This window comes from Zeus faber, assembly GCF_960531495.2.
Source record: "Zeus faber genome assembly, chromosome: 4".
Classification (NCBI taxonomy): Eukaryota; Metazoa; Chordata; class Actinopteri; order Zeiformes; family Zeidae; genus Zeus; species Zeus faber.
Window position 1 is genome coordinate 29,849,129 of NC_137191.1, and position 16,395 is coordinate 29,865,523.

At 43.3% G+C, this 16,395-nt stretch overlaps 1 protein-coding gene across 1 annotated transcript in view; it reads right to left on the reverse strand.

The window, feature by feature from the left end:
* The window catches only part of LOC307228716 (dolichyl-diphosphooligosaccharide--protein glycosyltransferase subunit TUSC3), a 137,351-nt gene that overhangs the window by 70,678 nt on the left and 50,278 nt on the right, over positions 1-16,395 (reverse strand). The window contains exon 3 of the mRNA XM_079998482.1: positions 3,069-3,186. Within this exon, the coding sequence (XP_079854608.1) occupies positions 3,069-3,186 (118 nt within the window). The remainder of the gene's footprint in view (positions 1-3,068; positions 3,187-16,395) is intronic.

Here is a 16,395-nt window from a genome sequence, read left to right on the forward strand (position 1 = left end):
TTCACTACTTTTTGCACAACTTGCTGTTCTCTAACAAGGAGCTGAACGGCAAAATTCACAACAGGTGTTTGATCCATGAATCGACCAATGCATTTCCTGGTTCAATTAGAATTGGTATTTAAACAGTCCTCAGAAATGATGGCCGCCAACGATGTTGGAGATGTCAAGGAGAGCGCTATGCATCAGCCACTGTTGTCACCAGACGAGTAGTAGTAGTAGTACCTGAATAACATCATTAATCCAGTCATTGTGCCCCTGCATCAACAACACAGGCCTCATTTCATCTTCATGGACGACAATGCTCCAGCTCATGGAGGTCGCATCATTAGGGAACGGCTGCTGGAGACTGGGGCACCTCAAATGGAGTGGCCTGCACTTTCTCCAGACCTGAATCCCATAGAAAACCTATGGGATCAGCTGAGTCGCCGTGTAGAGGCTCGTCACTCTGTACCCCAGAACCTCAATGACCTGAGCGCCGCCCTTCAAGAAGAGTGGGGGGCCAGGCCTCAGCAGACAATAAGTCGACTTGTGAACAGCATGAGACGTCGTTGTCAAGCTGTACTTGATGCTCAAGGGCACATGACAAGTTATTGAGACATTGACATTTTTTGTTGTGGTAAACCCACCACTGTTGTTGGCTTTTGTTTCAATAATTTGTTTGAGATGAGGAAGTAACCATTGCCTGCTTCTACTTAAATGCCCTACTTTCATGATATAATATCACTGTAGTATAAACTTTTTACATTTTCCATAAATTTCACCCAAAAGCCAGATATCCCTAACTTTTTGTGAGTAGTGTATATATATAGCACACATACATATACTGTATATACATACATATAGACATATATACTGTATACATATGCATATATACATTATAGAGTGCACACACACACACACACACACACACACACACACACACATATATATATATATATATATATATATATAGCGGTGGTGTAATTGTCAATAATTGCCCCTAAAACTGAAATTAATTATTCAGGATTTAATTTGTGAGCAATATCGGCATGTTCACCCCAGCTCCTCCCCACCGAATTCAATCAAAATCGGATTGAACCGAATCAATAATTTCTCAAGATGACGCAACAGTGAAAAGAACCTTATTTGTTTTTGGGACCAAGGATCGGCATCCGCAGCGAAAAAGCAATTAAGGACGCAATCCCAGATGTGAGGGAATGTAAGTTTGTGTGTGTTGTTGTGTGTGCAGAGTATATTTAAAGCTAACTAAGTGTGAGAGTATAATTAAACATATGTAGCACAGTAGAAGATCATAATTTAAGATACGTAAAAAAGACACTGCAACAAAACACAATAAAAAATTAATTCTCAACAGACTGATTCTATATTGACCGTGAAGAAGAGGATGGAGAGGAGCATTTGGGAAGGAGACAAACTGTGTTCTCGCAACATAGCAAGCAAAAAGTCACAAAGAAGCAACCAAATAGGTAAAACGTTCACCAGTAATAGAGGGCAGACAAAGAATTGAAATGATGGTGTTGTTTTCGCACCAAGATGTTCTTCACTAGGGGGAGTCTGATCACCGGGACTACCATTTCATTTTCCACAGCTTGAACGTTGCCTGTCTCACTGTGGTAATTCTGTTCTTCGAAAGCCAGTGACAGGCAATTTCAACTGCTTTACTTCTCAGATTTCCTCCAAAAGGAAAATTGGAGCATTAGTGCCAGTGAGTAATAGGACAGCTCATGTTAACAACCCCATAGCAACCGGTGATAAAAGTGATAAAATCAAGATTCTCCCAAAACAGTGGGCTGCTAGCTCGCATGATATATATATATATATATATATATATATATATATATGCGCTGATGTGATCGTGATCGGGCCATTGCGTTGCTATGGTGACCAGTAGTTACGTATATTTTGGTGTGGGAGTTGATTTTCTATTTTTTTTTTTAAGAAAGAAAAGGGCTATTTAAAGTTATTTCATTTTACAGTTTTTTCATGCATGTGTTGCATGTGTGTGGGTGTGTATTTCTGCATGTGCTTCTGGGTGTATATAAGATAAGATCAGGTAAGGATAAAGATACTTTATTAATCCCCAAAGGGAAATTCCAGTGTTGCAGCAGCAATGACATACATGACAAAAAAAAATGCATCTGAATATCTGTATGAATGTATGTATATGTGTATGTATGTGTGTGTATGAGTACTGTTGAGTACATGCTTGAGTGTGTATATGTATGTGTGTATGGGTCTATTAGTGTTGCTGTGTATAAAAGTGTATAGGAATACTAGTGTGGTAAGCAGGAAGGCATGTGTACACACACACACACACACACACACACACACACACACACACACACACACACACACACACACACACACACACACACACACACACACACACACACACACACACACACACACAATGTTGCACGTTAATAGCGTGTCCAGTCTGTTTGTGTACGATTTATATTTCACTTTGTGAACTTATGCTTCAAGTAATTTAATGAAGAAACTTCAGCATCTCATTAAAGCTGTGTGTTCTGGATCTCCTATGATATTATATAGTATACTGTATATACACACAATATAAATCATGTGTCACACTTCAAACCATACGTTCAAGGAGGTTCAAGTATAGATTTTTTCGAGCAGCATATGTATATATACAGCAATGTGCTCAAAGCATGTTAAGATTTTGGCCAAATTATATTCTTCTGTTGCTATGGTTACATGGTCCCAGTTTGACTGGAAATACTTCTGTGTCATGTGTCTTGAGGAGTGGTCGATAACTTTTTACTGGTAGCTTGGGGTCAATAGAGCACAATGATTGGCATATAATCCATTTTGCTCCATTGGACACATCTGATGGGCTTCTTTTGTGTCAAAACAGCAGAAAATCAAGGCCATTATTCTTCAAACATCTGACATATGAAGTGGCTTTTGACCACTTTGGCCACATCCGTTTTTGGTGTTTCTAATTGACACCCATTTTAAACCAAGCCTCTTTAATTAATTTAGTATCCGTGGAAAAGATGCAGAGAACTATATCCATAAGAAAACCCTATAAAAAACAAAGTTACCTGCTGGAAAACATCGGCTCCCTCATCATAGTCGACCACAGTGAAGAAGAGCTTGTTGGAGAAGGCAGAGGAGTAGCGCCAGGAATTAGCCAGTACTTGGTACTCTTCGTTGGCCTGCCTGGAGAAACAGTGAAAAGAGTGAGAAAATTACTTAAAAACTCGATTAAATTAATAGACGGTTTCCTTATACAGCAAGGCTACCTAACCCTTTTAACCAGGGTGTCCCCCTGCCTCACACCCAAAGTATGCCAGCCCCTTGACCATAAACTGTGATAAATCAGTAGTGAGAGTAAATCTGGTGTTCTAAAAACAGAACAGCTCCACAACTGGGTTCACTGAAAAAAAACAGAGAAAAAGCCCAAATACTGACTTAATTCAGCAATTAAAAAAACAAAAAAACAAAGCTACAATGTTATCGTATGAACGACTTTCGATCGAATACTAAATTTGAATTTCTCTGAAATTCACGGCAGATCAATTAAAAATCTCTGCACGTTTCAAATACACAGCCAGGTGACGTTCCATCACACCTGGAGACATTCGTGACAGTCCATTATGCTTATTGCTGACTCCTCTTCTGCGCGTGTGTGTGTGTGTGTGTGTGTGTGTGAGAGAAAGACAGAGATAGGAAAAGGCCTGTTTGAAAAGGACCGTTTTGCATTTCAACTGGTAATGTTTATCCATCATACTGAGTAGCTAAATTAATTTACGTATATGCCTACGTGTCTTCTACCCATGTGCCCTACACCCCAGATGTGGACTCATGGCCATTTGCCATAATCTCTCACGGCCTAAGTTATGTACCAAACGGAAGTGCATAAAGAACATGAATGGCCAAAGATGCCTGCATGTGTACTCTGCCTAGAATGTCAATGAAGCATCGGTTGGCAAACTGGGCAAACGCAATTATTTGAGCGTTCAGTTAGACATTGATGTCAATGCTACTAGGGAGAGGAAACGGATAAGAGTTTGTGTCTTTCTGAGAACTAATGCAAAGCACGTGTGTGGGGGTCTCTGCCCACTGGTTGGGTTTGGGGAGGGAGAGTCTTCCTGGCTGTGGGTTGCCGACATGGTGAGAGTTATTATTTCAAACTTTTAACAAAAAGGATGGCACAAAGGGATAAAAAATAAACAATAACGGGTTGGGCACAGGAGGAATGATGTTTCCCATTTGGCTTCTGGTCGGCTGACAAGCCCATGCGCCAATCCCCTCTGCAAGACAGACAAACATGAAGAAAGCTCCCTGCCCCAGGTCAAACCAATCAGCCGACTCGGGGCAGCTGGGCGGCCATGGGAAAGAAGCCATGCTGCCGTCTGCAGCAACGGCTTAACCACACCCCTTGGCCTGCCACATGACCCCACCGACCGACTTAGGCCGGGGAGCCATCCAACAGAGCACTTTACCGTCCCTTCTCTGATGTTTTCTCCTCCCTGCCAGGCCTTACGTCCCTCATACACCACCATGTGGAGACGACCCCGTGGTAAAGGTGCGTTCTCAGCCTTATCGCCTGCCTGAATATAAACGCAAGATCGTGCAGGAAGAATTAGATGCCATGCTTGACATGGGGGTGATAGAGCAGTCGACGAGTGGCCGGTCTAGCCCCATTGTGCTGGTCGGTCCAGTTCTGCGTAGACTACTGAAGGGTGAATGTGGTGTCAAAGTTCAACTCCTACCCAATGCCCCCGGCCGACTAACTTCTTGACCGTTGTTTTTACGACACTGGCTTTAATCAAGGGCTACTGGTAGATTCCCTTTTCTTAGGAGTCCAAGGAAAAGTCGGTGTTCTCCACTCCTCTCGGGTTGTACCACTTTCGCACACTTCTGTTCGGGTTGTTCGGTGCCCCAGCCACCATTCAGAGACTCATGGACCGCGTCCTGCGTCCGCATGTAGCATATGCCCTGGCCTACCTAGATGACGTAATCATTCACAGCGACACCTGGGAGGGGCATATGTAGTAAGTGGGCGCAGTGCTTGAGTCCTTCAGGTGGGTGGGGCTCACCGCCAACCCAAAGAAGTGTGCTATGGAACGGAGGGAGGTACGGTATCTGGGGTACCACTTGGGTGAAGGCCTGGTCCGACCCGAGCTTTATAAAACCGCTGCAGTCCTTAACACGCCGAAACCCAAGACCAAGATGGAGGTGAAGTAGTTCTTGGGGACTGCCGGCTACAATAGGAGTTTTGTACCCGACTTTTTGGAGCTAACCAGCCCCTTGTCTGATGTAACTCGAAAGGGTGCTCCAGATCTGGTCCAGTGGTCAGAGAAGTGCCAGCAGGCATTTGCAAGGATAAAGTCAGCTCTCTGTGGGTAGCCAGTGCTGTTTAACCCGAACATCTCTCTCCCTTTCTGTCTGCAGACCGACGTGTCGGACAGAGGGCTGGGGGCGGTCTTGTCCCAGGAGGTAGAGGGGACTGAGTGGCCGGTGCTGTACCTCAGCCGCAAACTTTCAGAGCGGGAGTTGAGGTACACCACAATGGAGAAGGAGGGTCTGGCGACACATGACAAGACACATGACACAGAAGTATTTCCAGTCAAACTGGGACCAAACTGGGAACTTCTCCCGCGATCACGGTCGAATCAGCACGTGTAACTTTGCTCTCGGGTTCATAACATACTGTATCTCGTTGTGAATCATGCTAGGACCTTCCCTCCAGGAAGGTCCTAGATTAGGTCCTTGATTAGGTCTAGCACCCAGTTCAAAGGGAGAAAATCCAGTGGAGGCATGGGGAACAACCCACACCGCAAACAACATGGGGTCCAACCACTTGTCCCAATTACGGCAATGTCATGAACGAACTTTCGAATCATGTGATTCAGCGTTTTATTAAAGCGCTCCACCAGGCCGTAGGTCTGGGGGTGGTAAACACTGGTCCAAATTTAGTAAATGCCCAGTAACTCGTAAAGTTCCCGAAGTGTATGTGACATAAAGGTAGTGCCCTGGTCAGTCAGGATTTCCTTTGGAATCCCGACTCGGGAGATGACAATGAAACAGTGCCTGAGCCACACTTTTGGCTGTAATACAACGCAATGGGAGTGAGCGCGGCGTCTCGGCGCATCAATACGCCATCACTATAACTACCCCCTCAAAGGCCTGGCGTAGGGTATCGTCCCACGACTGTTCCAGCAGAAAATCATCCATAGGGAAGGACAAGGGGACCAGGGAAGATCCCACTTGGGATTCCGTCGACCCCTCTGTGTCACTGGCCTTACTGGGAATTGATAGGTGCTTGCCGACCATGGGAGGGGTCAAGCGGGCCGGCGACCCGGACCACCAGGCTGAGTTACAATCGGGGGAGACAAAGGGAAGGGGTGTCTCTTCTTTCTGTGTCCGGCAGCAACCAAAGGACAAAGCTGGTCCCCCTCCCGCCCTCCGGGGGACCGTGCAGAAAAGAAAAGGGGCGTCCTGCGACACCCGTGGGTGCGGCGGGGCCCCCGGACGGACTGGGGACCCGGCGAATCCCGCATGGGTCCTGGGGTTTGGATGGAACACCCCCCCAGACATTCTCCTCCAGGGCATCGGGATGGGCTGGGGACCCGGTAAATCCCACGTGAGGCGCCTGTGCGCTGATTCGGCCGACTCGGGGCAGCTTGATGGCCATGAGAAAGTAAGCCATGCTGCCGTCTGCAGTCGCGGCTGGGTTTCTCACAAGTTCTTCAAGTCTCTGGTAATTGACAAATGGCAACAGTAGCACTGTGTGGGTTTCAAAACAATCTGAGGCAACAGACACGAGTCTGTCATCACAGACAGCCTGGTCGACAGAGCTGCAGGCACCATGTTCCTACACCTTAGCATCCCTTTTCCGTCAGTCTCCTCAGTGTGTTCCAGACCCGCTGTTGTTTTGACAAAAGCACAGCCAGTCTCCAGAATAAGAGGTGACAGAGCAACATGCATTTATTCATGAGGAGAAAAGCGAATGTACACAGACAAAGTCTAATGAGTAATTGCATCCGGATGGACGAGTACAAAGACAGAGAAGGTGATGGGAGACGGAGCAAGTGGAGATGTATGGAGATATAAATAAGGGGCGATAGAGAGAGGGAAGAAGACAAAGTGTTAAAGAGGATAAAGGCAGCATACAGATGTCGAAGACACAAAATGCAAAGAGGGAGGGAGGAAAGAAGGAAGGAAGGGTAGACGGACGTAAACAGCAGGGAAACTACAGATAAATCCACCAGATATTTCTCTGCCACCAGGTGAAAACTCGACTTGACGTGATTTTCAGCCTTGTTTGATGCATAAAAGCTTGATGTGGAAACAAATGGATTATGTCAATCGTTATGTTCTACTGACCCCAAACTCACTATCCAAGTCTATGACCGTTCCCTTAAGGGAGAACTCATGAGATGCAAAGAATATTGGCAACAACATTGATATAATAAACATGTACCTCATCCTCTCCTAGTAGACAGATAGAGAGACCGAGTGGGTGGAAGAGAGGGAGATAAGGAACGAGGGAGATTTGAAGAGAGAGAGAGAGAAACTGATAGACTAGAATAGTGTATTTATGGGTAGCCGAGGTTGACAGGTAAAGGTTACATTCACTTCATTACGGCCTCTCTTCTGTTGCCGCCTATCCTCTTAACATGTATTTGTTTCTTTTTTTAGGTGTCCATTCGCAGCTAACCAAAGCTCGACTAAAGACATTATTCCGACCAGCCTTGCCCACCGCGAATCAAGCTCACCTCATCAACCTGAACGAGCAGATAGGTACAAATGTCTTTTACAAATCTCTCTCTCTCTCTCTCTCTCTCTCATTAGGGAGACCATGATTGCCACCGTGGGTTATGAATACAGATGTGACTTTGAACTTTTCAACACAGCCAACACCGCTTTTCAAAGCATGATGTTGAACATTTTCATGTTCTTTTATTTCTAATAGCATTTTGTTTAAAGCAGATAATATGCTTTACCTGCTGCAGAAAAGCTCCTGTTGTGAGCCAGTGCTTTGCCTAGTAACAAACCAAAGTTGTGATCATTTCAGAGCTCAGTTTGATCTGCTGATCTATCAACCTTGGTGTTTACAGAGGGGAGGGGGAGCTTTATAATTCTGCCTTGCACAGTATATTGTCTGAGCAAACAACAGAGATAGTAAGGCCAAGCTTCAAGTAACAGGGTAAGATCTATATCTTGCAGATGAGTTAGCTTGCTAACATTATTCATGGTAATAGTCATAAATAAGTTTAAGATATTTTGGCGTGTTTGAATATCGTAAAAGCACAACTGTACATACATCTATAAAAAAAACAAAACACATTTTGTGATGAGAAGTGTATCATTTAGAAGTAGCATTTACTGTACATGTATACTGCTACCCAAAGTTTCAGCACCATTACTTTAGTAATACAGCTCCAACAAAAGTATGATGAACATTACAGATTTTAACATGCTTAATATGTGGAACTCATCCCCCCTTTCTTCAGGTGAGAATGGTGGAAAATAAATGGCATTATGTGAATGCCATTATGCCATTATATGAATGTGATCTTTCCTCACGATAACCAGACTGCAATGGAATGTGCCTATAAAAGCCAAGCCAAGACTCTGCTCTCTGTTGAAGAGCTCTTTCCCTCTAAGCCATATAATCCTTTGACCAGGGAGCCCGCTGGAAAGGATCAGCGGGGCCTAAGAGACCTCATCTGTGCCACGTCTTGGCTTGCCTTCACCTGGGACTGAAGAGCCTGAAGACCAGCCCCCAGTGCCTCTTTCAGTTGATAGTAGTGTAGCTCATAAGGCATATGAGAGGTTTTTAAGTATCTCTCAAGGAGCCATCGAACCATGGATAAGCAGTGAAGGCCATCCATTTGGCGATGATAGGTCAGTGGTGGCAGAGCAGGTTAAGAGCCTGCAACTTTGGGGGAGTTATCAAAAGCACTTCTTAGACAGAGGAACGTGGCATGTCCAACTGTTTCTCACACCCTTGGTTAGACTCCATTGGATAGTGTGTTCATTGTGGTGCAGTGAATATGGTGGAAGGCATGAAAGGCCTTTAGGCAGGCAGCCAGACCGTGGGCGTGAAGGTCAGGTCAAGGTGTATTGGGTGCCGGTCCATGGGCTTTGGTGGACTCCTTGAGTGTTCTCGACTCTTAAGTGCCCATGAGTTTAACACCAAATGACAATTAAAGAAGTTGTTCACCAAGGAATTCTATTTTAGAGAAAAGGTTGATCCTGATTCCCTGCAAGGCTGGTGGTCCAACATGCAGCTTTTTGAGGCATTACACACGATTATAGTCAAATTCCACGAAAGCTGATGGGAAGAGGAAAAACAAAATCATTCAAATTTTTGACTCCTCGAAGATTGTTCTTGTCCTTGGAGATTCTTCCGATTTGATTTTAACTGATCATGCCATTAATCACGTGGATGATGAATGAGTATGTTACAACTCATTTTTGTTCATTACCTTAATTGAGAATCTTTATTGATCAGTTATGCTGGTTGGAGTGACATTTTTCTTCCATAATCATTTTTATTTAGCTGGCAAAGGAGCAGTGTTCTCGACATGTCTTGTTCGTGATTTTTTTTTTCCTGATGCTTAAAACAAATGTATGCATTAACTCGAAAGATTCAGAATAAAAAAGAACCAAAAAAAGCTTTTTATAGTTTTATGTAACCATTTTTCCAATATAAAAATGTTTTGGTATCCATTTTCCTTTAAGTCAAAAGAGAATACAAAACACAGTTTTGACAGATGGAAGGAGTTAAATGGATGGAAGGAATTAGAGACCACTATAGCATGTGCAAATGTGGTTTAGGTGATTTGTATAAAAAAGGTGGAAGGTTCAGAAAATGGCTCATCAGAACATAGTTAACAGCCTATTTGCATTCCATTGCATTCATTTCATTTTATATAATAACTATGTGCAGAGATAGGTCTGCTAACATCAGAAGAGTGTTATATTTCAGCAGATTTAAAGACACAGTAACAAAAAAGTGAAGTTTTCATTTCCTGCAGGAGAGTGAATGCCTATGCGTTTCACCCCCAAAATGTACTATTACTTTTAATTACTATTATTTCAGACATACTGTACATACTAGGGGTGGGCTGATTACATGATAGTCATAATCCGATTCGTATCCGTAATATGTATCCCAATAGTTGCGATGGGATGGTCGGAATCTGAAAAACCGGAAGTTGCCCAAGTAAAAGTAGCTACTCGGTTTTATAGTGTATAATAATGGAGGGAATGGAAAAATTATGGGAAGATGTGTGTGTGTATATGTGTAACGTTAGGATATTAGCAGCTGGTGAAAGCAATGGTACAAGGGCAGGCTAGCGCTTGCTCGCTAATGCTAACAATTAGCTAGTAGTGTCAGTGCTGCTACTTATATCCCCCCATTTTAAGCAGCACTTGAGAGATGCTCTATGAGATACTCTAGATTAGCAGAGCAGTGACTCTCAATGATAGTTGTTTCCATGCACAAAGCTTTGTTTACATTAATGGATGTCTCATCAGCTGTTCTATCCGTGTAGCGCCCCGTTAGCTCCATGGCGCTATCGGGAACGCCACTGATGAGCCATGTTTCCGAGAAAATCATGATGTTGCAGTCCATAATCCTTTTGTGAATTTCGATCCGCAGCGGCTGCTCATCCATTTCATCCAAAAAAGTTGTCATTATTGGAAGCCCTGATGCCCAAAAGTTCCCGTCGTCTGTATGATGTGTACACAACACTGTTCTGAGTGAACAGACTTGAAAAAAATAGGCAGATAACTACTAATTTGCAGATTCTGGAGCGACGCTGAGCCTCGCGTTGCCATCTTCCACGAAACTTAGGGGAGGGTTCATATGTGGAGCTCTCCTATCACATGAGCGTGATCAGATCAAGCACGCATTTGTCATTGACAGCAGATATACCCAATGAGACCAAATGATAATAAAGTTGTATTTCTCCGATCCATATATAAACTCAAAATGATCGAATGTCAATCGTAATTGGACAAAGCACAATATCCGTAACGGATAGTCAGTTCATCCGATCAATTTTCCCACCCTAAGTACATACTGTACAAACAGTACATACATACATACATACATACATACATACATACATACATAAAGTTTATGATGCACCTTTGTTGATTGTTTTCCTCACACTATTATTAACATCTCTATGAGTGTCAGAACTGCACAATGGAGCAATGGAAGAAGGTGGTCTGCTCTGATGAATCACGCTTTCTTCTACATCATGTGGATGGCCGGGGTTAGGGTCCGGTCCGATCAAGCATCTGTAGGATGTGCTGGAACATCAAGCCCCGTCCATGGAGGCCCCACCTCACAACTTACAGGACCTAAAGGAGTCCATGTCTCGACAGGTCAGAGCTGTTTTGGCGGCACAAGGGGGAGCGACACAACATTAGTGGTTATTAGTGGTGGTTTTAATGTTGTGGCTGATAGGTGTAAATTTCATGAACAATATTCATGGTCCCCAAAGCCACGATAGGGTTGTTCGTTGTAATAGGCTGAATGGGATCTACTTGTAGTGTGTGTATGAGTGCGTGCGCGTGTGCACGTGCGATAATGCTGCCACACATTTGTAAATGCAGAGTAGATGTGTGAGTTTTACTGCAGCATGCGGTGTTAAAACAGACACAATAAAGTGTGCTCATAAAGGCTGGTAATAAAATTGCCTGTATTCATTTGTGTGTGTGTGTATTTGTGTGAGAGAGAGACTGAGGGGAAGTGAATGCCAGTGCTTGTGTGTGTTTGAGTGTGCACCCATGTGTACGTGTGTGAAATGAATGAAGGGTAAGCAACATGACCTTTATTCAACGCTGTGTTCTAATAATGTTTAATGGATATTGCCTGTTTCTTTTGGAAAACCAAAAAATGAAAATTACAAGTCAAACCACACAGCTCGTGCTGTTTTTATTTTATTTTATTTGTTATGGTTGATAATTATTTCTTATTCCAGAATAAGCATCTGTTAAATTCAAGTTGTCGTCGACAAGTTTGTCATTGAGACCACCCGCTGAGCCAGTGAAAGCCGGACACTCGGATAGCCTGTTCCTGGCGTGGTATACAGATTCTTCCAGATTGCGTTTGGATGAGACTGAAGTGTACGTGGTCGGACATGGTAGTGTCTCCAGTGACCGCCCGAGACACCATTTCACAGCATTTTACGCAGCACTTCTGCAATGTTTCCCAGAACCTGGTGAAATTTAAAACACTAGGCCAGCGTCCATCTTGGCTTCCACCAAATAAGCAGGCTTGCTTAATATGTTGGGCAGTTATGTTTTTCAAATAAGTCATGATAACACGCGGACTTCAAAAATCACTCCATTCCATTTATATACTTCCGTAAATATACTATTGTAATCTCTGTTCCCAAAGAGCCTGCTTGGATCATGAAATCCTATAAGAACATGAGTATCTGTCATCTATCTTACATATCAGTGAAATACCACCGTGTCTAAGTGCCCAACTTTGCTTTTATTTGAATCGCATTTTCATGTGGGTGTGTGTGCATGTGTTAAGGGGTCAGGGTGGTAGGGTGAAGAGGAGGAGAGAGTCTCAGATTTTATTAGCAGTGAGAACAGCTTCAAGGAAAAACAAGGTTGTTTGAGTGATCTAGTTCTCAGTGTCTCTCGTACGCCTTCGAGCCTATATCTATTGGCGGTGCAGTTGTCATTGCGTCACCCATGATGCATTTCAATCCAAAGGTCTGAACGGGGTCACTTAGATAGTCAGTTACTCAACGATAGCGAGTCAGTCAGTCAGTCAAATAGTCAATCAGAGATAGACAGTCAGGAACTCTCAGTCATCCAGTCAGACAGATAGAGACAGTGAAGTTCCTTTCCCATTTGCAGTGAAAGCTGTAAATCCGCTGGCAATGTTCCGTATTGGCATCATGTAGGAAAAATATTTGGTTTCAATGTTCGGTAAAAGTCCATCCGTAAATGTCCCCGCTCTTGACCTAGTAAAATTTCCATGAAAATGCCGGAACGGCTGTGAAAGGAGGTGCGTGTGAATGGAGGAGTAACGCTGCCGGGACAAACACATAACGTAGGGGTGGAGCCCAATTTGAATAAGGCACAAATAGTGAGTTTTTACAAATATTTATTTTGTGCAAATATTTTGTTTGTTATTTGTTTTCCAGGTAGAAAACTATTTTTGTTTTCCTTGCTCGGAAGCAAAGACGAGAAACTGAAATGGAGACTGGACGTATTTTTCTTCTTAAAAATGCCACCCAGACCCTAGATGTGTCTTTGAGAGTTAGGGGCTTCACTTGCCCGCCAGCTGCACCAGAGTGGGGAGCCGGATGGGGTGCAGAAAGTTCCTTCTCTGGCGGCAGAGAATGTAGGACAGGTTGAACAGGGTTTTTCCTGCATTGAAAAGGCTTAGGCAGCCTGCCTGAGGCCGAGCCGCCTAAGCCTACCAGTTGAAAACCGTGCAAGAAAAACCATATAAGATTGTCCATGCATTTATTGTTGCAATCCAGTCATAGCCAGCAATCCAATCATAGTCTTGCGGAACCAGCAGATGCCACAAGACTATCCTTACTTTATATACGCAATAGCTGTGGAACACGAAGAAGATGGTAGCGCTACCTTTCAGAGCTGGAGAGGAACACACAGGCTTGGGAGCACAGACTCCCGGGGACGGGAGGATGTAAGACGGTCATTCTGCGAGATGCATTGTGGGATACTTGGCTGTCCCAACTATTCCACACAAGTCACCACTGATGCATCCTCGATAAAATGGGCGGAGCAAGTCCACATCCGGGCATTTGGATTGGACTTGACTTGATGGAACAGTACTTGGGCTGCGACTGATGACGTTTCACAAGTCCACAAGAACACAAGTACAGACAAGAACGCAGATTGAGAAAAGGCCACAGAGAGATGGCACAAGTGGGCGAGCCGAACGATCATACAAGTGAGATCATACAGTGAGAAACTGACTTTTGGGCTGAACATTAGGTTTTTTTATTTGTATTTATGTAATTCATTTGTACGGAGTCCCTTATGGGACATAGACAAAATAAAATAAAAAATGAGGGAAGATAACTGTGAGCGGCTAAAAAAAAAAAAAAAAAATCTCACACCAACAAAAAAAAAAAATTTATAAATGAACTCACACTTTTTGAGAGATAATGCAATAAATCCCAGGTCGCCCATGTCCCCTAATGGGCGCCGTACATTTGTAATCTCAGTTGTTCCCCCAATAAATGTGATTTACCCATTTTAATAGCCTGGCTAGTTAGGCACGTAATATTGCATCATTACAAAGGTCATAAAATAACGTTCATTGTCAAACCATAATAATAAAATAGAAAGAAAAAAACAAGAACAGAGTAACCACCACCACACCTACAACAATAAAAAAAAAATAATAATAATAAATGAGCCACCAGACGATTGTTTAAACAGGTAATTGTTCTTGTCCATTCACAAATTATGGACAAGACAAAAGGCAAGATAATGGATTTCTTTAATAAAAGAGCCCAATACGATAAAGTAGCAAGGTGAACACATTAAACCACATTAAAAAATTATTTGTGTATTCAAGTTTCGTTATATTTGTGTGTGTATTAGACATTTCTTTCTTTCTTCTGTATGTCATTCTAATAGCTTTGTATTATAAGTGATTTTTTCATGTGTGGTAAATAACTGTTAGTACTAGCCAGCTAGTCAGGTCTGAGCACCAGGATGAAGTGCAATTAGGCGCTGGATGAGGTGGTGCAAGAGCAGGTAGAGGCAGGAGATGGACTGCAGACAGAGGTGACTGAACCTCAATCAGGAGATGGCCAGGGGTGAGTCATGAGGTCCTGATTTATTTATTATCAAGGATATCCTGATTGACCATAAAAATCAAATCCAAATGAACTTTTTCGCTTTACTAGTAAACATGCCCCTGATAAACACTGAACCAGTTTTAAAGGCAATTTGTATTTCAGTGACACTTTAAAGTTGTTTGTTGTTTACAAAATCCTTCAATAAATGTAAAATGTTATTTTTTTCAATACATCGCAATACATTGTAGTGTCCTTTGAAGACCTGAACTTATATTTCAAATATAAATGTACGAGAAGACATATGGAGTTGATGGTGGCAGTAAAGCTGGACCAACCGCAGTCGCTGTCATGCAAAGTTTCCACCTAAGCCTTATTTTGAGCCAGGAAAAATCCTGGATCACACTGATTTCATAACATTGGGTTAGGGTTATTGGGTCTGGGGACAGGGGGCTCTGGGACCTTATTGCAGCAGAGGTAACCGAGTCCATTCAGGAGGGGTGGGTCTCTGAGAGCCAGGAAAAAACTCAAACGATTCAGATTGTAAGTCAGTTGCCAACAGACTGTCCAAACGATAGCATCTACACTGGACATAACATACTTACCCTCACCCATTATGTACCGTACCCGTTACAGTTATCTAATGTGGGAACAGACTCTCCGTAAAGGAGGCCAATGTGTGAATGCTTACTGGATATTTTTTATCCAGCAATTTTATGGATTCCATGTGGGAAAGGGGCTTAAGACAAACATACATTTGTTAATCTTGGAAATGTTTCATTTTGACACCCTTTACTTTAGTGATTATCACTTCCTAAAATTAAATTACTCAACCATGCAAGACTCTCGCTGAGTTGAAAGAGAAAGAAAAAGAGAAAAGCCAGGTAATTAGCAGACTCATTTCCTGAGATGGCAGGGGAGAGCGATACAGGAAGAGAATGACTTTTGTGCAGAGCTTTGAGACAGGGGCTCCATCACTGTCTGCAGCCAAGTGTAAGGCCCTCTCTGACTGTGAGTATGAGCTCCAGGGGCTTGCTCGCTGCATTTAGAGCGAGAGAGAGAGAAATGTGAGAGTGAGGACCCAGGTAATTAGCAGACTTTCTCAATGCCTGATGGACCTCTTTACGCTGACCCTCGGATCAACATCTAACATCCACCTATCGCTGTCTCTCTATGAAAGAGTGTTAGCACTAAGAAATGCATCTGGGACATCAGATTGAAATTAAGCAGCCTGGCCTCCTTGTTAGAAGGAGTGAGAAGGCTCTCAAGATGAACAGATAACCACATGAAAGCCTCAAAGGAGAAAGAGAGTGTGTGTGTGTGTGTGTGTGTGTGTGCGCGTGCGCACACGCGCGCACGCCCTTCGCCAATTTGACACATTTCTGTCGTACAACAAAAAATAAACATGCAATTTCCAGTTGTAGAAAATGTATTCCTGTTTGCGAAACCTATTTGCTTGGGGAAAAGATGTCTATAGGAATTTCATTGGGAGGCCAATAATCATTCAGTGGATAATACAGGTAGGCACGGACACCCTTAGCATCAAGTGTGAGCACTACAATGTGTGCCAGCTGAATGTGACTGGGAGAGGTAGAAA